This window comes from Littorina saxatilis, linkage group LG13 (genome assembly GCF_037325665.1).
Source record: "Littorina saxatilis isolate snail1 linkage group LG13, US_GU_Lsax_2.0, whole genome shotgun sequence".
NCBI classification, from domain to species: domain Eukaryota; kingdom Metazoa; phylum Mollusca; class Gastropoda; order Littorinimorpha; family Littorinidae; genus Littorina; species Littorina saxatilis.
In genome coordinates this window covers 25,811,343-25,835,385 of record NC_090257.1, presented here as the reverse complement: position 1 = coordinate 25,835,385, position 24,043 = coordinate 25,811,343, and the positions used below count along the sequence as shown (strand labels likewise).

At 39.6% G+C, this 24,043-nt stretch overlaps 2 protein-coding genes across 3 annotated transcripts in view; both read right to left on the bottom strand.

The window, feature by feature from the left end:
* Positions 1–4,421: 4,421 nt before the first annotated feature.
* LOC138945368 (serine-rich adhesin for platelets-like) lies at positions 4,422–7,594 on the bottom strand. Of its 2 annotated transcripts, none has more exons than XM_070316793.1 (2): positions 7,440–7,594; positions 4,422–6,707 (listed from the first exon to the last, which is right to left on the bottom strand). In XM_070316793.1, the coding sequence occupies exons 1-2, from the start codon at positions 7,577–7,579 to the stop codon at positions 5,333–5,335; spliced, it is 1,515 nt and encodes a 504-aa protein (XP_070172894.1). In that variant the 5' UTR covers positions 7,580–7,594; the 3' UTR covers positions 4,422–5,332. The 2 variants fall into 2 exon arrangements, with proteins under 2 accessions (XP_070172894.1, XP_070172895.1); XM_070316794.1 differs by having other exon boundaries at positions 7,421–7,562.
* A 3,789-nt stretch (positions 7,595–11,383) lies between these two features.
* The window catches only part of LOC138945839 (inositol 1,4,5-trisphosphate-gated calcium channel ITPR3-like), a 183,155-nt gene continuing 170,495 nt past the window's right edge, over positions 11,384–24,043 (bottom strand). Inside the window, exons 67-72 of the mRNA XM_070317353.1 lie at positions 21,550–21,725; positions 20,288–20,440; positions 18,854–18,931; positions 18,244–18,363; positions 17,648–17,782; positions 11,384–16,085 (exon numbers count right to left, since the gene is read on the bottom strand). Of these exons, the coding sequence (XP_070173454.1) occupies positions 16,008–16,085; positions 17,648–17,782; positions 18,244–18,363; positions 18,854–18,931; positions 20,288–20,440; positions 21,550–21,725 (740 nt within the window). The 3' untranslated portion in view covers positions 11,384–16,007. The remainder of the gene's footprint in view (positions 16,086–17,647; positions 17,783–18,243; positions 18,364–18,853; positions 18,932–20,287; positions 20,441–21,549; positions 21,726–24,043) is intronic.

Below are 24,043 nucleotides of genomic sequence, written 5' to 3'. Positions count from 1 at the left end.
GATTGATCGTCTCACCGTGCCGGACAGGAGTTCCGCTTCAATGACCTGTGGATAGACGTCTATATGTGTGGTCCGTGGGTTTGATTTAGACCAGCACCGTGATGGTCAATATGATTTCTCCCGGTGTAACACGAGAAAATTACTCCCACGAGATTTTTTACTCCGGAGTAAAAATTTCGTACGAAAATGTTACTCCCTTTACGAAAAAAGTACTCCCCCATTACACGAGAAAATTACTCCCCACGACAGGTGAGTTCCGAGTAAACATTTCGTACAAAAATGTTACTCCCCTGACGAATAAATAACGAATACATTACTTCACCCTAACACGAGCAATTTAACTTCCCATGCCAGGTGTACGAAAGTTGTGCTCCCTTGTCCCCTGTTAGTCTTGGTGGTGGAAGGGGTGGAGGGATGGTAGCGCGACATTCGCTTGTGCGAGATCACATATTGGCATTATCCCTTCGCCCGCATCCCATTTTTGTGTACGAGATTTTTACTGGAAGTAAACAAAACGGGGAGTAAAAATTTCGTGGAGGGAGTAATTGTTTCGTGCCTTGGGGAGTTCTTTTCTCGTACGAAAGGTGTACTCGGAGTAAGAATTTCGTACGAAATTTTTACTCCGGAGTAAATTTTTCGTGGAGTACAAATTTCGTGTTATACTGGCCGTTGAGCTGTCAATGTCTGTCTATGAAATGACACTCAAATGACACTCGTCGTCTTCTTCTTCGTTCATGGGCTGAACCCCCACGCTCACTCGGTTAGCGATATCGGGCGAAGGGATGGCAAACAAGAGGCAAAGCCTTCAAGGCTCACGTATTAACAGAGACAAATCTTGAACAAAATATCATTCCTACAGTTACCGTAACTATATGTTAAACACACACACACACACACACACACACACACACACACACACACACACACACACACACACACACACGCACGCACAAACACACACACACACACACGCACGCACGCACGCACGTACGCACGCCGCACACACACGCACGCACGCACACACACACACACAGTCGAACCCATTTATCAGAAAATTGCTTGTAAGAAACATCATTTACAAGAAATGACTTGTTATATTCCTGCCAAATGCTTTCTTTCTTCCACTTAATATTCTCCGGATAAGAGAAACTCCTTTATAAGAAGGCGCCGATTATAAGAAAGGAGTTTTTATAATTTCCATTGACACTATTTCCTCGGATATAGGAAAAAAACACTCAACATATATTTTGCAATGCTCGCACCGGATGTGATCCAGACTGACTGGAAGGGCTCGACAAGCACCTGAATCGAAATTTAGTGCGTTCAAATTTCTCCTTTGTGGGATGTTAAATTACTGTGCAGAATAATTGCAACACTTGAACTTTAAGCAAGTGTTCGCTTTGACTGCCTGTTAATTTTTGCATCCTCAGTCGCAGTCGCCAAGGCGGAACGCACAATGCGCAATCATTTTTTTCTCAAGAGAAAGTTAGAAATTATTGATGCTGGTGAAAGTCAACCAGCAAAGAAAAAGGGAGGGGGGGGGGGGGGGGGGGGCTTCGCTGGTTGGTTATGTATACGTATAGGTTACAACACGAGTGGTTTTTTATATGGCTTGTATTTCAGTCAAGACCCAGCGGATGAATATCATCGGGAGACACGAGCCTCTGGCGAGTGGCTCTCGATTGATATTCCCGCTGGGTCTTGACTGAAATACAAGCCATATAAAAAACCACGAGTGTTGTAATCTGTATATCCCATTCTACCATCAAACACAAAGTGTAGACTACTAGCGGCACTGTTGCGATCTGTGCAGGGTAAAACTGTTGCCAGCGAGACTTAGCCCTTTTGCAACCTTAAACTAAGTGACCGTCGCTGAAAAAATAAAACGAATGAGTGCATCGATAAGTACGCGGTAACACTACTTTCAGACCATTTAAAAGCTTTAAGTAAAGGTTCATAAGTTGCAAGAAAGTAATGAAGTCGAATAGAAATTAATTTAGTTGAAGCGCACAATTCTTTTGTTTTGCGTTTCAGGTCGGCAGAACGGGCGAAACGGGTTTGGGACCCATTTGGCTTACTCGATTCAGAATCGATTCCACGTTGTTTTTCTCGAACGTGTGTAATTAGGCTTATTGACAGAGAAGCAAATTTTAGGGAACAAATATGTAGGTTTAGATTTAACCATTTGCTCCCTATTTGAAATGTATCTACGTGATAAACTGTTTTGCGAGTGTGTTTGCATGGATGAACTTAAACTGGTATGGCCCGGTGTGAGGAAAACGCGACCGACACGTCTGTCACCGCCGGTTGATTGCATTTTCAAGGAATATGACTGGATTACGGAAAAATATGTGGACTTACTGCAGAGCCAGGCAAAAGAGTAGACTTGCTCGCAAAACACGTGAAACAGCCGATGTTTGATAGCTGAAGGCGCACACCAAAACACACTACCGACAGATTCTCAAAAGTCGTCTGCTAACGATGCAAGGGGAGGGTACTCGTGTTTTTGTTTTGGTTCGCTAGCATCTGGTTATCTTGTAAGTTGAATGTTCGTTTTTTTCGACCTGCATTGCTTTCATAATGAAAGAAACTTTTGCTTATTGCATCTCATACATCAGATCAGTTCTGAGATTCATTTTTGCGTGCAACTGATATGGTTTTCTGAGCCGTGCAATACGATTTTAGAACTTCATACAAATGTGTCACATTGTTCGGCGCGAGGTCAAAGGTCGGGAGGAAAGTAGTCCTTTGCCCAAATCGGAATCTGCACTATCATATATTTTTTGGAGTCCATGATGTATTTATTGAGCTATAAAAATACAACATATATACCCATACTGAAGTAACAGAGACAAAGAAGGGAGGTCATGGGATATACGAAAATATATTCCAAAGTACTTGCCTTCCCAATGCGCGCATGTTCGGGTTTGTGTGCTCATCTCTGTGCGTGCGTGATTCTTTGTTTTACTAGAGCAACTCAGCGCCTCCTGCTGGATTTTATTTTCTCAATCTCTCGAATCACGACTTGCAGGACCGCGTGACCAAGCACAATTAATAGACCCGGCAAGGTAGGTAAAGGCCACACGTTTTTTTTTGGGGGGGAAACCAGAATTGTGATTTTGTGGTTGATTTTGTTGTGGACACGGAGCAGTGATTGTTTGTGTGTGTGGATGGAACGTGTTTTATTTTATATGTACGTTTATTGCATGTAACGAAACCAAAGACACATTTCTGATTGGCGCTTCGTAATAGATGGCAATGTTGTATTATTACGTATGAGCTATTCTTTTGTCTCTTTAAATCTGGTCGGCGAATATTAATTTTCTTTGATCTGCAGCCTAGAGAAAAAAAACCACACACATGCACACAAGAGATTGTGATATCTTGTTGCCGCGATTGGGGGCTGACAGACTCTTGACCTGTCTACACCCGTGAAACCTTGCTCATCAAATAATCTATTCATATTGTTTGAGAAATAAATAAGGTTTATAACCAAGACTTTCATTGTTGATAGTTCCGTGCAGAAAAATGTGTTTCGCTCAAGGGACGTAAGAACTACATCTCCGTTGACGGCTCGAATAGCATAAAATACTTCTCTCAATAGTGCCTAAGGAGACAAATGACGTCACTTTCAGCAAAACCTCAAGTGAGCACTTTCATATTCTTATCACTTGTTTCGACATGAATGACATACACACGAGCGATCAGTGGAAATTTTACCTATATGTAGTTTAGTGCATCATTTTGGTTTTGGGTACACTGCTGAAGGTCTATTTTGACATTGTATTCTGAAAGAAAAAAAAGCGTCATTAAAACAAAAAAAGTTAAAAAGACATACTGTATCTTGAGTGTTCTTAAACCGTGTGGTTCGTTTGTTTCAAATAGAACGTCTCTGAAATAATATTCTGCTCTTTATAGTGTATTTCATATCTGTGCAAAACACGGACGTTTAGGTTGAAATGTTGGTATGAAGCTCGATCAGTGACTCGTTGTCATTCTTTGTTATAGGTTGTACGGCACTTAAATTAAAGAATCCCATCTGATTTGCAATTATGATGGTCACTCCTCTGTTTTTCTACTTCTCGTGTTGTAGTTGTTGTTGTTGTTGTTGTTGTTGTTGTTGTTGTTGTTGTTGGTGGTGTTTCTGTCACAAAGAGGTGCATTGCATTTCAGGAGTATATTACATGTTCTTTGTTGACATATTTAGAGTTTTGTTGCATTTGTCTTGAATGAATCAGTTGTGCTGCTATTCTTTCTCATGCAGTTGATTATAAACAAACAGACAAACAAACAGACAAACAAACGGACAAACAAACAAACAAATAAAAAAAATAAAAATAAAAAACATGAACAAAAATACGAAAACATGAACAACCAAAGAAACATGAAACATCTGCTGCAGAACACGAACAAAACACACGTTTGATTCAACTTTGATGATTGTCATCGTTTATTCACAATGAACAAATACTGATAAATACAAATTGAAGTAAACATTTGAAATAACGTTTTCTTGAAGCAAATTGCCTCAACATTGTTTGTTTGGACAAATTCAGAGCATCATAATTGTAAAATCAACAGTTTACGATAACATAGTTGTATAAAACATATCAACAGATGTATGAACACCGAGTGGCACTTTTAAAAAATGGTGTGTATAATAGTCAACAGTGAAAACAATAGCTACCTAACATCCATGGATCACTTCCCTCAAGTGAATAGTGGCAACTGATGTTTACTTAATGCTTCACATGCATCCATCTATTGTCAACAAAACATGTTTTGCAGTGATCAAAATCAATTGACAAAAGAAGCATAAATAACACAAACATTGAATTAAATAACGTTACATCAGTCTTCCACTTCAAAATCAATCTAGAAAAACAAGTCAAATTGTTCACATTTCAGATTTATCATGGCAATAAAATTTTGTTTAACATAAAACAAACAAACAAACAAACAAAACCAATCACAATATTCACAATGAGTATCGACAAATGTAACACAGTTCATCACATATATAAGTGTTCGAGAAATATGTAAAATGTACAATCGTGACCAAAGAATGAAAATCCGTACAGTTTCTGGGTTTTATACAGAAAATATATAACTTCAATGAAATAAATGTTCAGATGTTTGATTTTAGTCTCAAAGTATCAAATATTATTAGTATTTACATTTTTACAATCTTCATCACAGAAGTGTTCAAGATATCTCAAACAGTCATGCCCAGAGAACAAAAATCCATACAGCTTCAGTGGTTTTTGTTTTTCCTGTAAGTACACAGGGTTGATGTCCAGCGGTCAGTTTTACTTGGTGACATCATCTGTTTCTATGACACAAATGTCCTGACGTCAGCAAGGATAGTTTTACGACATACAGGACAAGCTGTGAAGGTCGAACCGCACTCCTGACAAAAACAAAAATGGCCGCAAGGGAGCAAGGTCAAGGACACCGGTCTCACGTGACAATGACGACACATCTGTCTGGCTTTCAGTCGTTTGTTCTCCGATCTCAGGGCCCGCAACCGCTCCAGCTTACGTCTTCTCTCCCCTGATTTGTTTATGCTGGGATTTCTTTCCCTTTCTGTAGTAGTAGTTGGTGATTGCGGTTCTGTTGTCGGTGTTGATGTGGGCATGGAAGCAGAGTTGGTTGCTGTCACTGCTGCTGCACTGTGTATTTCTGGTGGAAATTCATGGACGTCTCTCCTTGGTGATAGTAACAGCGAAGTTGACGTTTGAGGTTGATCCGTTGGTGTTGGAACACCTTCTGTCGCTGGAATGCTTGTGGTCAATGATGACACAGTCTGGTGTGATTCTGTTCTGACCAGATTTTTCTCATCTGTGATATCCATCACGTCTTCCGTCGGTGCTGAAGAAGGTGATGGAACATGTCCCATTGCTGTCGGATTTTCCACTGAGGCTGGTGAAATGGCTGGCGTATGAGTAAGATCTGACGTTGATATGGATCCCTCTGTGGGTTCGGCAACAGCAGTTCTAGTTTCGCTTGATGTTGTTGTGTTTTCCTCTGAAATGTCAACACTGGTCGTAGCAGACACACCAGGGTCAGCTATTTCAGCACTGTGGTCACCAGCGGCAGTCTGTTGCTGCTGAACGCTAACAGAATCTGACGATGTGTGTTCGTTGTTTTTTTCGCCATCGTCTTGGAGATCTCCCAAATTCCAGTGACCTACAATGTTTTCTTGGTGGTCGTTGACAGGAGATAAAACAAGCTGATGATCCTGCCAATGACCTCTCCATTCTGACCTCCACGCGGCCTCCACAGCCAGAAAAAGCATGGTTGCCGTAATGTTTCTATTTATAGAGTCACATGACCCACCATTCGTTGCATCACTTCCAGTGTAGATGTTGCAAGGAGGCAAGTCATGTGACGGGCTTCCCGTTGCGTCACTCACGCGCTGACTGACGTCACTGAGTGAACCACGTGATGGGTCTTGTGAAACGTCATTTCCGGAATGAATTGCGTCATAGGAAGACCCATGTGTCGCGTCATCTATGGATTCACTGCTCCGACGAGAGGGACTGTATGGTGCCTGTGCAGAGACGAGTCTGTCGTACACAGACAAGACGATGTCTTTTGGAATTCCACACGTCACCAACGCTTCTACTGGTACAGGTAACAGTTGTCTGCACCCGTTGGCGCTCGCCCCGTGCGTACCGGAACCCATTCCTAGGTTTTGCTTCTTCCTAGAAAATAAACACAGACGGAACGCTTGAATTTTGAATAAAGATGTAAATTTAAGCTAAAGAAGGATATTGAGTTCTCCTTGAAAATAACGACTTAAATTCCGTAAAAACTGACTTTATTGTCAAACAGGAACGCCAACCTCGATAGCTGTTTAAGAGTAACAGACTCCTGCTAGGAGTTATTCAGTACTACTCGCGATTTATTTTGATGACACTTAATGGCAGATGTCCGCGCGGCTTGACTGATATGGCTCTTTGAGTTAATCGATAGTTATACTGATATGAGCAGTCTTTCTATTCTCAGTCAGTTGTATTTTTCTCTTCTTCTTCCTTTCCCCGAACAAATCCAAATCATTTAAGGGTTTCCTGGCTAGCACTACTCTAATTCTTCCGTTCGATTAACTGACGGAAAATACAAATTAAAAATAGAATATTTTTCTCAATCTGACGCACAAAGAAAACTACCCACATGGTATTTTATTTTGTTGGTAGGAAAAAACACACACCCCAAAATCAGCAAAACATAAAAACAGACACAAACTATTAGAAATACTTTTTTCAGAAGAAAAAGTCGTTTCTGTTAACCATGTAAAGTAAAGTAGAAATCGAAAACAAGCTTCACGTCAGTTTAATTCAAACAAAAACAGAAAATAAAAGAAAACAAGTCGCGTAAGGCGAAAATACAACATTTAGTCAAGCTCAGTCGAACTCACAGAATGAAACTGAACGCACCACGTGCAAAAATGTTGAATCCTGAAGCCTTTTGTTCCGCTAAAGTCAAGGATGTGAAAATCGAAAAGACACAACACCAACGCAATCTTTGCAGTAGAGCGACGATTCAGCAAGAAATGCGGTCTCACCGCTGTGATCATATTTATAAACTTCTCAAATCAATTGCGAATGTACTACGTAATTCTAGTGCGTTGGGTATTCCCATTTCCAAAAATAGCTACAATGGAATTTTCCATTTACTTCCATTTACGGCCAGTTTGTTATTTCGGGTACATGCAAGAACAGCGAAGGCTTACTTTGATTGTCTCGTTGGGAAGTAACTTGAAGTTTGTGTAAAGAAAAGAAAACAGTGATACATAAATGCAAAACCTCCTAAACAAGCGAGTTCGGTGCAAGGACTTACATGAGTTACAACTGACGTTGGAGGTAAGTGTGCCAGGCGTTCTGGTTATTGACCTTTTATTTTTCCATTTATCAGGGTCAAAGGGAAACAACCGACTCAGTGTCAACACGTTGTTGACACTTCACGAATAGGCCCCCTTGCACCAGAAGCGACTGGGTGCCGCTGAGTCAAACAGGCCTTGGCCGCTATTATTGACTAGACTTTAGCTGTCATTAGAAACAAAAACCTGGTTTCAATTATCGTACTTGATCGTAAGCATGCACGCGATAGAATGTACGCTGGCAATTTTCTGTCATTCTGTTGATCGCTGAGCTGCTTTCTAACACTAGCTTACTGACGAAAATTGATATACATATGTCGTGCCGAATTCACGGAATTGCCGATTTCGCGGTATCGGCACCATTTTTGCCGATTTCGCGTAATCGGCAAAACGATGCCCATTACGTGAAATCGGCAGCGTTTTGCCGAAAATGCGGAAAGGCTTCTAAAATTTGCCCATTTCGCAAAAGAAACAGCCAGTCTGTTACTTTTTATGTCACCAGAACATTGAATTAACATTGCTTTACCTCCCTACTATGTTTTGTATGGTCTATGTTGGTCTGTGTCGAGCATAACTCCGAAAATGCACGAAAACTACACTTTCTGCAATAACTTGCCATAACTTATCGATTATTGCGATATCTATCCATTGGAGTATCTAGTTGTCTAAGTGTGATGATATCCCAGGCTTTTGAGTACTTTAAAACCAAAAGGTGGCTGCCGATTTCGCAAAATGGTCAAATTTTAGAAGCCTTTGCGCGATTTCGGCAAAACGCTGCCGATTTCACGCATTGGGCAGCGTTTTGCCGATTACGCAAAATCGGCAAAAATGTTGCCGATTCCGCGAATTCGGCAATTCCGTGAATATGGCACGACATATACATTTGTTTAAGCAAGGTTTCTGATCATGTACCAGCAATACCAACTGCAGAAGCAAAGCCCGTTTGGACTGCCTGTCAAAATTAAGTCCGCAATCTATCTTTGTTGGTTTTCTTTATTGCAACGACTGCAACATATCTGTACGAAATACTGAAAATTCTGATGGGACTATTATCAAAATATTCGAAAAGAAAATATTGGGAGTCTTCAAACACGCAGACAGTTCAAATCTTCAAAGGAAAAACAATAATTTATTTTATATCATTATCTGCAGATGAATATTTCGACTGTAAATTCTGTGAAACCTATTTATTACGTTAATATAATTAGATTCAGTATTTAATTCATTAATTGTTTCTTCGTGCGTTCTTTCATGTTCCTCCCTTCCTTTGTTCGTTCGTTCATTCTTTTTCTTATTTATGTATGTATGTATTGTTGTCACATATACACTACTCACAAAAAGTTAAGGATCACTTGCACACAAATTCAGAACTTTCCAAATAAGAAAGCCAATGCGTTGGTATTTGGCAAACGTTTAATTCAATGCTTTAGTGATAACGATACAACATTTCCTTCAATTTCAAGCAATCGTTTGGTCTGTACATTTTATCGAAGTGTGTGCGTATCGAAATTTAATTTCACAAAGTCGTTGAAATCACAAGACATGGCATTCAGATGCTCCCAAAAGTTCAGTAATGCGTGTAACCGCCCTGGCTGTTCTGGCACTCGACGCAGCGAGTCCTCATAGAGTTGACCAGGGTGGTGAAGATCCTCTGTGGAAGCGCCTGCCACTCAGCCTGCAGCATCTGGTAGAGGTGCTGGACATCCCTGGGAGGGGGGTGGTTGCTCCTCACTTTGCGATCCAACTCATCCCAGAGGTTCTCAATCGGGTTGAGATCGGGACTGCATGCTGGCCACTCCATTCTGTTGACTCCAGACTGCTGCAGGAGGTCGTTGACCACCCTTGTCCTGTGGGGGCGAGCGTTGTCATCCTGGTAGACAGCCTGCGGTCCCATCTGCTGCAATGTAGACACAGCCAGCGGTCGAAGGATCTCATCCCGGTATCGGAGGCCAGTCAGGTTATCCTGTACATGAAACAAGGGTGTTCTGTGGTGAAGGCCCCCCAGACCATTACAGAACCTCCACCAAAGGCCACCTTTTCGGTCGTCGTTGTGGTTCAGGGTGAAGCGTGATTCATCACTGAACAGGACCTGGGACCATTGCTGACGTGTCCACCTCACGTGACGTCTGCAGAAGGCGCGGCGTGCTGCCCTATGGGCATGAGTTAAGCGTGGCCGTACAGCTGGGCGACGAGAACGGAGGTTAAACCCATGAAGGCGATTCCGTATGGTCTGCTGGCTGATGTTGGTGTTAGTAGCCACCCTCAGCTGCCTTCGAATAATGCTGGAAGAGGCTGTTCTTGTTTGAAAGGCTGGTCGTTCAATGAGACGATCTTCACGTGGAGTTGTCTTCTTTTGTCGCCCAGGTCTGCGTCTTTCCTGGACCCTCCCAGTGGCTGTGAAACGTTGAATCAGTTTGACAATGACCGAGATGGACACGTGAAGTCGCCTGGCCACTTCTCGCTTGGGGACACCATCTTGGAACCATGCAACAGCTCGTCCCCTCTCAACCTCGTTCAATTTTCGTCGTGGAGGCATTGTCAGATAATGCCTAATACTTGTGGAATGTCTTCTCAAAAAGCATCTCACACATAAACAGCAGTGCTTGCACGTGCATAATGGTTTTTCCATGTGGCTTGTGCAATGTGTTCGGGCTGAACGGTCCAAAACGAGGTCCTTTTTCGCAAGTTTCCGCTTTTTCTTTTGCTACCAAGCTCAGTAGTAGAGAATCCCGTGCAATTTTCCCACTAACACAACATCGCCCACTTACAGCTGAACACGAATTCTTAACAATTTGGTTTGACTGAGAAATAAATAACAGTAGCGAACTGATTTTATTGAGCACCTGTTTTCTCATAGTGGTACTTAACTTTTTATGAGTAGCTTATATTTACAATACAATACAGTAAATAGGCTATACTGGTATTTGTGAGAAAAATGAAGAGTGTTTGGTTTCATTGTGCAAAATGCACAGATTGTCTTAATGTAGTGATTTCACTTTACGCGCCTTTATTACAAATACTGGTTTGTCCTTATTTGCATGCGTTGGCTTACTGCTGCTGATAGTGTCACTGACGTCATTTCAAAGTGTCTTTTTTGTTGCCGCCCCGTATTTTTCAGAGACATGTGATGGAACTTAAAGGTGTGAAGGCAAGTGTGTGTGTGTGTGTGTGTGTGTGTGTGTGTGTGTGTGTGTGTGTGTGTGTGTGTGTGTGTGTGTGTGTGCAAGCTCAGATGGGCATCCTTTGCACTAGGCAGACAGTTTCTAAATCAACAAAGACTATACTATCCTGTCGGCAGAAAATACCTGAACAGATATTGCATTATTACATATGTTTAGTTGGTATTCATGACACTGATACAGATAGACAAAACACATACACTTGCGCGCAAAAACACTGGGCAGACATGACAGAGGCGCGCGCACGAACACACACACACACACACACACACACACACACACACACACACACACACACGCACACTCTCTCCACTGAAAAGAAGAGATGCTTCGATTTTATTCCGAAAATTGTTTGAATATAAGCAGCAGTCTTTTCCATTATTAAACCTTGAAACAGAACGGCAGAAAGAAAAAAAATATCATTTGTGTTTTGTTCTTTGTGTAATAAAATTCAACGAAATAATTCAACGAAATATTTAAGTACATGTGCGAGAAGTACACAAACAAATGAAAAGCGAGCTCGGTTTATTCACAGTCAGAATTAAATTGGTTGTTCAATCGTATATATATGTAAATGTTAATGCTGGACACACAAATGAGTGTAGTTGGCTTTCAAGCATGTGCCAAGCACAGGTCACGGATAAGCGTATAATAATCCCAAAGTTCGAACCTATTGAGAGTCATTAAGCCCTTCCAGTTTTAAAGAGAAAAAATGGCGGGGTAAAAACGGTCATACACGTAAAATTCCACTCGTGCAAAAACACGTGTGTACGTGGGAGTTTCAGCCCACGAACGCAGAAGAAGAAGAAAGAGAAAAAGAAAGTAATAAATGTAAAAAAAAAAGAAGATTACAATTACGTTCACAACAGCCTTTACAACACGACACCGTCAATTGTTCATAAAGTCGTTATAAAAGGGTAACAGCAATAATCAGGGAATGTACAAGTATATGTACAATCAAAATACGCGTCTCCTCTGAACAGAAATGAAAATAATACAGCACTGTCAATGGTTAGTATAGTCATTTAAAAAAATAACGACGTTAATGTGTAATTTGACATAGACACAATACTTTATACAATGTTTTCGTCACACACAAAAATAACGTAATTACATATGAATAATTTGACATGGACACAATACTGTAATCAATCTTTTCATTACAACAAAAATAACGGCATCATATAGTGGGTAATTTCACACACTGTATTCAATATTTTCATAACGATGCCTTTGTTCAAACAATAATCTCATGAAAATAGCAGTGAAAACCATGTACCTGCTTGATGAAAGCTTAAGCTAAAGATACCTCCCTTTCCACGAAGACCAACTAGAAATTAAACATCTTCATATTTGTGACCCTTCACCACGAAATGAGTCGCATGTCACCTCGCGCGGTTCTGCGCTAGGCTTAATATAAGTCCGGGGAGTGTCTGGTAACAGTGTGAGGGTCACCTTAGTCACAGGCTTATAACTCAAACAGTTTTCGCTCGTTTCTAAAACGGTTTTCACCACTGGATAGAGCATAAACAACTCTTTAGGAAAATGTAAACATATGAATATCGTGCAAAGGTGACATGCGACTCATTCCGTGGTGGAGGGTCACATTTATCCAAATTTATCGCACTATAACGGGCACAATGGCAGAGTGGATGATGAGACGCTGGCCTCCCTAGCAGAAAGTCGTGGGATAATAGCTACGATTTTTCCAATCATTACTACTATTGAATCATTTGCAAGCATTTGTTCTGTACAGTTAATGAAAGGCTTGCAATTTAATTCATCGTCAGTCCTAAAAACTTACAACAAAGTTTTTAAAAACTTCAAAAAACCATTGTTTAATAAATTCTAAATTTCAAACGAAAGTAAATTGCAAAATAACACTGGACAACAGAAAGAGAAATGAGGGGCAAAAATGAACAACAAAAACATCAACAACGAAAACAATACAAACAAGTAATGAAAAAGCACATATCTTAACAAACAAGCATTGTATGATACCATTAACAAATCATTATTTCAGTGCAAAGACATTACCCTTCTAAACATACACAACAAAATCAGCAACAACAATAACAAAGTAAAACAAAGAAAAAACAAACAGATATAAAAGATGAAAACAAAATGAAAAAAGTAATGAATAACAATTCATTACAGACATTGTCCAGCAAATATATAATACAAACATGATAAATACGTATTGTAATTCAGTACTTATCAGAGGATTTCCCAACAAAGATGCATGGAATGTGCTTGTTACTATATGAGATCTCAAGTTGACAATGTTTTATATAAGCAGTAGATCTACTTTGTCAAAATATATCACTTTACAACTATCAGAGGTTTCAGGAAAACTGCACTAATATAAGTAAAGAATATGTAAACTTACAAAGAAGTTCAATCAATCCAAAACAAGGCACATAGGTCTGTTTACCCTGTCGTGTTTTCAGACAATGAGGTACGTCTATGGCAATCAAAAGATAGAAGTTAAGAACTGATGCCAATAATCAAAGCTGACACACATTGTTTGAGTGCAGATTTAAAGGACAAGTATACTTTATGAGCTTTTTGCAGGAGACAAAGCTACTCCTTTGTTACTTAGTCCTGCAAGCATACACACATTCATGTGTCACGGTCTGGTCACAGATCGGGCCCCGACATTTTGAAATGTGTTATAAGGTCCGTGTCATACTTGAGTGTACAAAAACAAATCCAAAAAGGATTCATACAGTCGATGTTTCAGCAGCAAATTTAAAACACAATTGATACTCATTTAAAAAAAAACACAAAAAAGTCATTTTTCTCCATGAAGAACATAAAAAAGTGATAAAACGTGTTGTACCAAGTTATAGTACATCCAGCGTGATAGTCGTAGTCACAAAGATAATACCTCAACACAAGGGAATCCCTAGCTGTTTGCCATCCTAAAGTCCAGATACTTTCTTTTCCATGTTCGAAACAACTGATATTAAGTTAAAGCTGTGAGATTAAGATACAAAGCGAACAGTCCTAGCACACAGTGGATAACACAATCAAAATGTCTCCACAATGGATACGAGGATTTGAATGAGACAGACCCAAAGCCAGATAAACAGTTTATAACATGCTCTATACTGTTTATCATAAAAACATGTAGGGTTCAGTCAAACAATAGTTAAGTTTCTGCAGAGAGTATTTAAAACGTTACAAAAAATACAAATGTATATCATGACACGTCAAGAAATTAATAACCATTATATTTACAACACGTTGCACTTGTTATATATACTCTTGTTTCAACATGATTTATACTTGGGTTTGTTAAGCAGATAACAGAAATCCTTTATTTTATACACTTACCAAGTCAGTTCATTTAAAGGCACAGTGCAGCTCACAGCCTTCGTTTTGCGTTTTGTTGCAACTGAGTGCATTTACAGTTCAAAATTCCTCCTATGGTAGTAAAACAAACCCAATTAACCTAGTTATTACGTGGTGTTTGGTCGGAGTTCGATTCAACTGAGTGATTCCGGCCTCCATTTTGTTTTACACAAACTCATGATGACGTCTGACATAATTTGCTAGAGACGTGTCTTTTCAGTTGTGCATGATATGCATGTGGTGATCTACCTGATCTAAATTTAGATCCAAAAATAGGCCAAGACCAGCCGAGTCCGAGTACGAAATTAATTCGTAAAAAAATCGCAGTTCTTGACTCTTTGGGTGCAAGTCAATGAAACTTGGTAGTTCTTCTAACGGATAGCTGCCTGAGGTATGACTAAAAGCCCCAAGGGCTCCGTGCACCTGGATTTGACAAGTTCAGTACCTTTAATAAAACGAAAGTATAAAAATATATCATTGAACACATAAGTGTATTTCAAGATTCTGTACACAACAAAATTAGTAAAGAAAAAATGGCATTAATACAAAACGATCACCGTGCCAAATTATGAAGAAAGCATTTGTTAATGTATAAAAAATACTGAGACAACAAAACCAAGAAACCGGTGTAGCTAAAATATATATAAAACAATCACTCGTAACCATTAAGGATTTCACAATTTGACATAAGTTAATAAATAGGCTCAAGAAGCGATGAGGAAATAATATGAAACATCTTTTAGGTGGTAAGATGAATACAATTTAGTAGAATGTTTTATCACACAGCGATTTGAAAAAACAAATTGAGAGCAACATTGTAACTGTAATGCGTCTTAGAATACATGTACTTAACATGTTAACGAAATACCGAATATCGGTCATTAAAAACAACTGCAAGTGAATAAACAAAGAAGAGTAACACATAGATATACATACATTTTGCCAAGCAGAGAAACACATGTTTGCTTTATGAAATTTGTTTGTTTGTTTGTTTGCTTAACAGTCCGCCACAAAGGGTGATATCAGGGCGGTGCTGCTTTGACATTTAACGTGCGCCACACACAAGACAGAAGTCGCAGCACAGGCTTCATGTCTCACCCAGTCACATTATTCTGACACCGGACCAACCAGTCCTAGCACTAACCCCATAATGCCAGACGCCAGGCGGAGCAGCCACTAGATTGCCAATTTTAAAGTTTTAGGTATGACCCGGCCGGGGTTCGAACCCACGACCTCCCGCTCACTGGGCGGACGCCTTACCACTAGGTCACCGTGTTGCAGTGCTTTATGAAATAATATCGACACGAACAGAGTATGATACGAATACACAGATTATCACTCGTGATCAGTTTCAATTAATACTAAGGCAGGGATGTTATTTCTTGATTGTCTGTTTGCTTGTGTTGTTGTTTGTATGTTTGACCATTTCAAATTGTCCATTATTCTTTCATTCTTTATACTTTATTTACCGGAGTTTTAAAAATGAAAAATATGGAAAAAAAAGAAGAAGAAAAAACAACACAGGAAACAACTATTCATATTGGTGATTATCATAAGCTGGTCAAAGTAAGAGAATCCTGACATGCTGATTATTTGGTTGCCAGCTTGTGCTTGGTTTCCCACTCCTGTTGCCGTTGTTTCTCCTTCTCTCTCTCCTTATCCGCTTCCTGCAAACAAAGCATCATCATCATCATCATTACAATCATCATCATCATCATCATCATCATCATCATCTCCTCCTCGTCATCATCATCATCATCTCATGCCTTGTATTGCAGAATGCCAAAGAAACGACACGATCTTCATTCTTTTATTGCAAATGTAAAATAATAATTAGAATATCAAAGACCTGACCACCATAACAAGAGTACACTACAGCAAACAGTATGACTTATTTCAGGCCTGCCCATGAGTAAGAACATATTAAATGTCGCCCAGAGGACCATGTTAGAAGAATCTGTGGGAGCGTTGGTTATCTGTTTCGCGTATATTTGACGTAACCAACCTAATGTAGTTCAACCCAAACCAATCTAATCCAATCCAGTTCAATACAATACTAAAATTTACACAACGGACAATGCAAACCCTGTACCTATATACTCCTTTATTTTAGCCACAGGTACTCAACAGCGTAACACAATACGTACAATACAAGGCAATACAAAATAACAACAAATACAAAATACAATACAAAACAATACAACACACATACAATGCAGTGTACAATGTAAGATTGAACATTGGAATTTCCTTCTTTGAGCTATGTGACGTCAGAGTCCGACAAAACCTCATATTTAGGCGGATAGCCGAGACTACAAAAGACTGCATGTTTGTGTGCGTTCAATGGTAAAAAGTAAGAGCAATTCTAACTAAAATCGATCGATACATAAAAGCTGTTTGTATTTGTGACCAACATATGGCATTTCACACAGATCTCGACAGTCATTATTCACCTCGACCGTTGGCGCGTTCTTGGAGGAACACTGACTGTCTCGATCTGTGTAAAATGTTATACAGTGGTCGCCGGTTAATATGACCACTTTGGGACCGGGATAAAATGGTCATAATAAGCGGCTGGTCATATTAACCGATGTTAGAGAAAACGACTTAAAAAAATCGTTCTAGCTTTTCCTCGGCTGTCCGATCTTGGCGTTTTCGTTTCGACATTGTTTCCTCTTGAATCAGACTGAAAGATTGGTTGGCTCGTGCCCTGTTTGCCAAAAAGAGAGAGAATAATGTTCGTGATCACTTCAGATTTATTCACGGGAAATAATGAAAAGATCGCACGCTTTTTTGCCTTTTTTATGACGCTCAGTCTCGGGGAAAAAAAGAGAGAGAATAATGATCGCGACATTAGAGATCACTGAGCACTGATCACTGATCACTTTAGTTTCATTCACGAAAAAGAAAGAAAATATCGCACGCCTTTTTGCCTTTTTCAAAAAATCGTATGTATTTTTTCCCCCCCCGAGTGATTTCAAACTGAAAAAGATGTGAACTTGTTGCCATTTTCTCGAAACAATGTGGCCATATTAAGCGGCGTTGTGGTCATATTAAGCGGCTTTTTCTAATACATAACAAAGAAGGACAATTCCGGACCGGGTAAAATTGGTCATAATACGCGGCTGGTCATATTAACCGCGGTCATATTAACCGGCGACCACTGTATTTTGGTCAAAAATCAAATAACGTATAATATAATACAAAATTGCCAATGCAAGCTCTGTACCTCCTCCTTCATTTTGGCCACGAGGTACTCCACTTGAGACATGAGAGTTTCCAGTTTCCGTTCGCTGCTGTCTTCTTGAGCATCCAGACTCAGCGCACGGTTGAGAGGAAAGAAGTCTTGATTGTTACTCTTCAGCTGCAATAACAAAACAAATCTTCAGCAGTGCAGGCGCGCTCGACCTGGTGACGTTCATATGAATAACATTAATTTTTGGCAGGCTCTGCAAATGCTTTGAAACTCATACAGAACAGGCAAGCAAAAGTGGGCTGTGTAAATGTAACAGCCTCGTACTTTACAACGATATGCACTGTTTTGTTATTCGCATTTCTTGAGAGAGAAAAAACACTCCTTTCCATACAAAATTAACGCACGCTTATAAAAAAATTAAAGAAAAACAACTTGCACTTCGACCTATAAAGAAGGGTCTTTGAGACACAATCTATTTTTTTTTCTGTTGTCATATTTGACGTCATATGCTCTAAATCAATTCACGAATCCAGACATTTTCTCGTGCGCCCATGCACACAGAAGGTACTTCATGCGACTTGCTTTCAATACTTTCATGTCAGGCTGTCAGTAATAATGGAATTCTTTACCAGTCTGTGAACATGGAGCTCCAGAGCAGAGTAGTCGTTGGGTCGTGTTTCGTCGAGGTGGATGAAGAAAAACAGGTAGGCCCATTGGTTGTGTTCGTGTTTCACATGGCTCTCAAATCCCTGTGAAACACACATGCACGCGGATGTTTTATACAACGTTACTTTGAAGTCTGTTTTTGTTCGTCAGCAGTGGGGCACATTATGGAAACAACATGCTTTACAGACACAGACACACATACACGCACGCACGTCCGTACATACCCACACACACATACAGACACACACACATTATAGACACACACAGACACAGACACAGACAAACACGCACGCACGCACGTCCGTACGTACCCCCCCACACACATATAGACACACACACACACCCCATACACACACAACACATACACAAACTGGTCATCGCTTGTTCAATCATACAAAATGTAGTGTTGATATTGCAACGAGAGAGAGAGAGAGAGAGAGAGAGAGAGAGAGAGAGAGAGAGAGAGAGAGAGAGAGAGAGAGAGAGAGAGAGAGCCCTGCATATATGGTGGTTATTTAGAAAAATGAGCATCATTTATTAGTAATGCTTGGGACCTTCTTCATTAATACTTACAGCAGCTTCCTTCTCAAAGTCATAGCTCTCACGACTGCAGATGAAGCAGTTGTTCTTCATATCATTGTCAATTTGCCACTGAAAAAAGGGACACAAACAAAATGAGTCGAGATTAGTCTTACATGAAACCCTCTGTTTTTGAATCATGTAATTGAATTTAAATTTTCAACACGGTTTTCACAACTGGAGTGTCATCCTTGGAGTCAACCTGATGATTTCAAGTGGTCTGCGAAACAAGTTACAACGCTTGAATTTTCAAAAGCCTCGGACTTAAAAAACGGCTCTTTAAATTTTCGAGATTCTCCCTATTTGGAAAACACCCTTGGGTGTTCCTGAAACCTGAAAATGCCCCTTTAATTTTCAAAAACTTTCTCAAATTTAAAAATAACCTTTCAGTTGTTTGCACACTTTCCCAACCTGGAAGGCGTTTCTTTTATTTTCCCACACTTCCAAAACCTTGAAAAATAACCTTTCATGCTTCCAAAACCTTGAAAAATAACCTTTCATGCTTCCAAAACCTTGAAAAATAACCTTTCATGCTTCCAAAACCTTGAAAAATAACCTTTCATGCTTCCAAAACCTTGAAAAATAACCTTTCATGCTTCCAAAACCTTAAAAACTACCCTTTCATGCTTCCAAAACCTTGAAAAATAACCTTTCATGCTTCCAAAACTTTTCTAACTTGAAAACCACACTTCAAATTTTCAAAGCTTTCCGAACTTGGACAATATCCTATCCATTTTAACATAAAAATGTTTAAGCTGAAAACGTCTCTTTAAGTTTTTCAAATGATCCCATCTTGGAAAACCACTCTTTAATTTTCCGAAACTCTCGCCTGGGAAAACAACTCTTCTACTTTCCCAGACTCTCCCAATTTGAAAAGTCACCTTTGGATGTTCTAAAATCTGGGAAATGCCACTTTAGTTTTTCCTAAACAATGAAAACTACCAATTCATTTTCCAAAACTGTTCAAACCTAGAAAAGAACTCCTTTATTTTCAAAAACCTTTTCAACTATGAAAACGACTATTCAATTTTCTTAAACTGTTCAAACTTTGAAAAGGACCCTTTCATTTTTCAAAACCTTCTCAAGTAGGTAAACTACCAGAATCGAAAAACAATAAAGGTAAGTTGTGTAAACGTTTGTTATTGATAAAACAATACGTTACAGTCTCAAATATATCGACCCAACCGTACGATCGATAAATGTGTGACTGTAACGTATTGTTTTGTCAATAACAAACGTTCCAACAACTTACCTTTCTTGTTTTTTTATTCTAATTTTTGGAACGTTTGCAGTCTCTTTGTTTCTGGATTTTTTTTAATGAAAACTACCATTCACTTGTCTTAAACTGTTCATACTAAGAAAAGGACCCTTTCATTTTCCAAAACCTTCCAAACATTTCCCAACGTGTGAGAACCCTGCGTCACTCACCTTGGAGTCTCTCAGCTCAGAGAAGGTGTCGACGATGATACCGAAGATGATGTTGAGGCCGATGGTGGTGATGAGGATGAAGAAGATAAGGTCGAAAGCTGCGAGGGATATGGTCGTTACGAAGGACAGGCCATTAAGCTCTTGTTCGAATGTCTGTCCACATGATAATAAAAATAATGATAACAATTATAAAAACTTATTGATCACCCCTCCTCACAAAGCTCACGGTAATATACAACAGCAAAACACACACTCGCGCGCGCGCGCGCGCGCGCACGCACTCACGCACACACAAATATACACACCTTCACACAAAGAGAGAGAGAGAGACAGACAGACAGGCTGACACAGACACAGACACAGACATGAAATACAGTTGATGGGTAAAACGCAATCAGCACAAGTCAAAGAGCTTACCGAGAAACTATAGATTTACCGTACAAAAACCTACCCGTTCAGAGGTTAATAATAATTATTCTTATATATAATGAATATGTTTACTTGTGTGCTATATATTTTGAAATTTATGGATATGCATTGAAAACTGTGTGAATTGTATTAGTTTTATATTTTGATTTGTAGAATTGTTTGACTTGGCATTACGTTAGTTGAAACATAAAGTGTATGCGTATATTTCGATGTGTATTATTATTGTGTGATTTAGAATTGTGTACAGAATGATGTATTTATGTATGTTTTTGTGAGGGGCTGGGGACTATGTTTGGATTTAGCCATATGAACATTCCCAATTTTTTTGATTTTTAAAATTTTTTAAATATAGATAAACACCTGTTTACAAATATACATAGGCACGTACATACAATATGCTTAAATTTAAGAGAGAGAGAGAGAGAGAGAGAGAGAGAGAGAGAGAGAGAGAGAGAGAGAGAGAGAGAGAGAGAGAGAGAGAGAGAGATGATGGTGGCCTGAGTTATAGTTATTGAATACAGGTTCAACTCAAAAATGGCTTGTTATGACAGAGAAGGCATTCATAATAGGAGACCAAAAAACACCAGGATCAATCAAAGATGTGCCATATCATGGTTCCATTCAGCATACAATTGTTGAATACTGCTACTAATTAAGACGTTATATTTTTCTATTCTAAATCGTTGTTGTACAATTTTCTGAAAAATGTCAATGTGTGGCCGGCAGCATGTCTTTCAGTCATGCAGTATAAAGACAACTCTCGTGACTGTACTCGCCTCTCGTGACTATATATACTATATGAATCTTATCCGTATCCTTATCCTTATACTCACCGTATACATGCCTTCCACAAAGCCATGGTGCATGACAGTGACAAAACACTCGTAGACTGTCCTGCACTGTCGGCCATTGTCGCTATCAAGGTACGCACGGAAAAACGCGAAGGCCACCAGCGCGAACATGAAGATGATGGCCAAACCCAGAATACCCACCAACACCAGCGACACGCCTGAAACAAACCAAATAGTTCCACTGAAGACTTCTCCGCTTGGACGCATACCTAAAATCAACACCCAGACTATTTGTGACCCTCCACCACGAAATCACCTTTGCATGATTTTCATATTTTTACATTTTCCTAAGAGTTTTTTATGCTCTACCCAGTGGTGAAAACCGTTTTAGAAAAGAGCAAAAACTGTTTGAGTTATAAGCCTGTGACTAAGGTGATCCTCCCACTGTTACCATATACTCCCCGGACTTATATTAAGCCTAGCGCAGAACCGCGCGAGGTGACATGCGACTCATTTCGTGGTGGAGGGTCACATTTGGAATTTGAAATTCTGTTATGAATCAAAATTCTTAACAATTTCGACAATATTCACAACAGATTCCAGTTCTGTGCAGAAAACACATAAGCTCATTTTTAGATCCGCCTCTGTACACTGCATTGGATTAGGATACCCATGCAATGTCTAATCTAATGTTTAAAGGCACAGTAAGCCTCCCGTAAACCATCACAGATACTGTCAGGCTTTTACACACAGTACAAACACCCTTTCGTTTAAACACTCACCGCTTGAGAACATCCTAGGTGCCCCACGTAAAGAGCGAGCAATTTTCAAAGAATTTGCTTTTGCGTGGCGAGCCGGATTGTCTGATCAGACAATCGGGCGGCGCGTTTTGGCGCTAGACCTAACTTTTAAAATCTAAATAAAAAATTGACAGCTTGTTTCGCAAACATTCTTAAATCATAAAAGAATTCTTTTTTCATCAAGACAAGATCAGTACAACTCGAAGTTTTGAAAGTTTGAAAAAAGAAAAGCCCGGAAGCGTGTCACGCAAAACGTGTTTCCTGTAGCAGACGAATGTTCTGCATAGTGCTTGCTTGTTGGAATACAACCGGTGCCAATAAGTTCGTGTGACTCGCAGCCGTTTATTGTGTTTTAGAAGCAGAGGTACACAATAACGTGCTATTGCAGATACAGCGTGTCGTATTGAAATCACACTTTGACGACAAAATTGTGAAAAACAGGAAAGTGGATCACACGGGTCCACGATGGCTCAGGGGTTAGATAAACCACGCAAAAATGAATTCTTTGAAAATTGCTCGCTCTTTACAGAGGGCACCTAATATGTTCTCAAGCGGTGAGTGTTTAAATGAAATGGTGTATGTTCTGTGTGTAAAAGACTGGCAGTGTCTGTGATGGGTTACGGGAAGCGGACTGTGCCTTTAATCGTTATAATTTTATGTTTTTGTGCAATATCGTTTTGTAAGTGTGTATGTTATTAAACATATTTATTTTTGGAAATTTCCTTTCTTCTAACTTGTTTGTTTGTTTGTTTGTTTGCTTAACGCCCAGCCGACCACGAAGGGCCATATCAGGGCGGTGCTGCTTTGACATATAACGTGCGCTACACACAAGACAGAAGTCGCAGCACAGGCTTCATGTCTCACCCAGTCACATTATTCTGACACCGGACCAACCAGTCCTAGCACTAACCCCATAATGCCAGACGCCAGGCGGAGCAGCCACTAGATTTTCAATTTTAAAGTCTTAGGTATGACCGGGCCTGGGTTCGAACCCACGACCTCCCGATCACGGGGTGGACGCCTTACCACAAGGCCAACCGTGCCGGTTTTCTTCTAACTCACATTATCACAATTCGCAAAGAGCAAGATATTAAACAACAACAACAACGACAACAACAACAATGAACACAATTTAAATATAAAACAAGTCGCGTAAGGCGAAAATACAACATTTAGTCAAGCTGTCGAACTCACAGAATGAAACTGAACGCAATACAGTTTTTCAGCAAGAGCGTATACTCGTAGCATCGTCAGTCCACCGCTCATGGCAAAGGCAGTGAAATTGACAAGAAGAGCGGGGTAGTAGTTGCGCTGAGAAGGATAGCACGCTTTTCTGTACCTCTCTTCGTTTTAACTTTCTGAGCGTGTTTTTTAATCCAAACATATCATATCTATATGTTTTTGGAATCAGGAACCGACAAGGAATAAGATGAAAGTGTTTTTAAATCGATTTCGGAAATTTGATTTTGATAAAAATTTTATATTTTTAATTTTCAGACCTTGTGTTTAATCCGAATATAACATATTTATATGTTTTTGGAATAAGAAAATGATGAAGAATAAGATGAACGTAAATTTGGATCGTTTTATAAAAAAAATAATTTTAATTACAATTTTCAGATTTTTAATGACCAAAGTCATTAATTAATTTTTAAGCCACCAAGCTGAAATGCAATACCAAAGTCCGGCCTTCGTCGAAGATTGCTTGGCCAAACTTTCAATCAATTTGATTGAAA

Coding starts and splice junctions, on each gene's coding strand:
- LOC138945368 (XM_070316793.1), bottom strand. CDS start 7,579: ATGATCACAGCGGTGAGACCGCATTTCTTGCTGAATCGTCGCTCTACT. Junction 6,708..7,439: donor ATTCAACATTTTTGCACGTG/GTGCGTTCAGTT, acceptor TTTATTTTCTAG/GAAGAAGCAAAACCTAGGAA.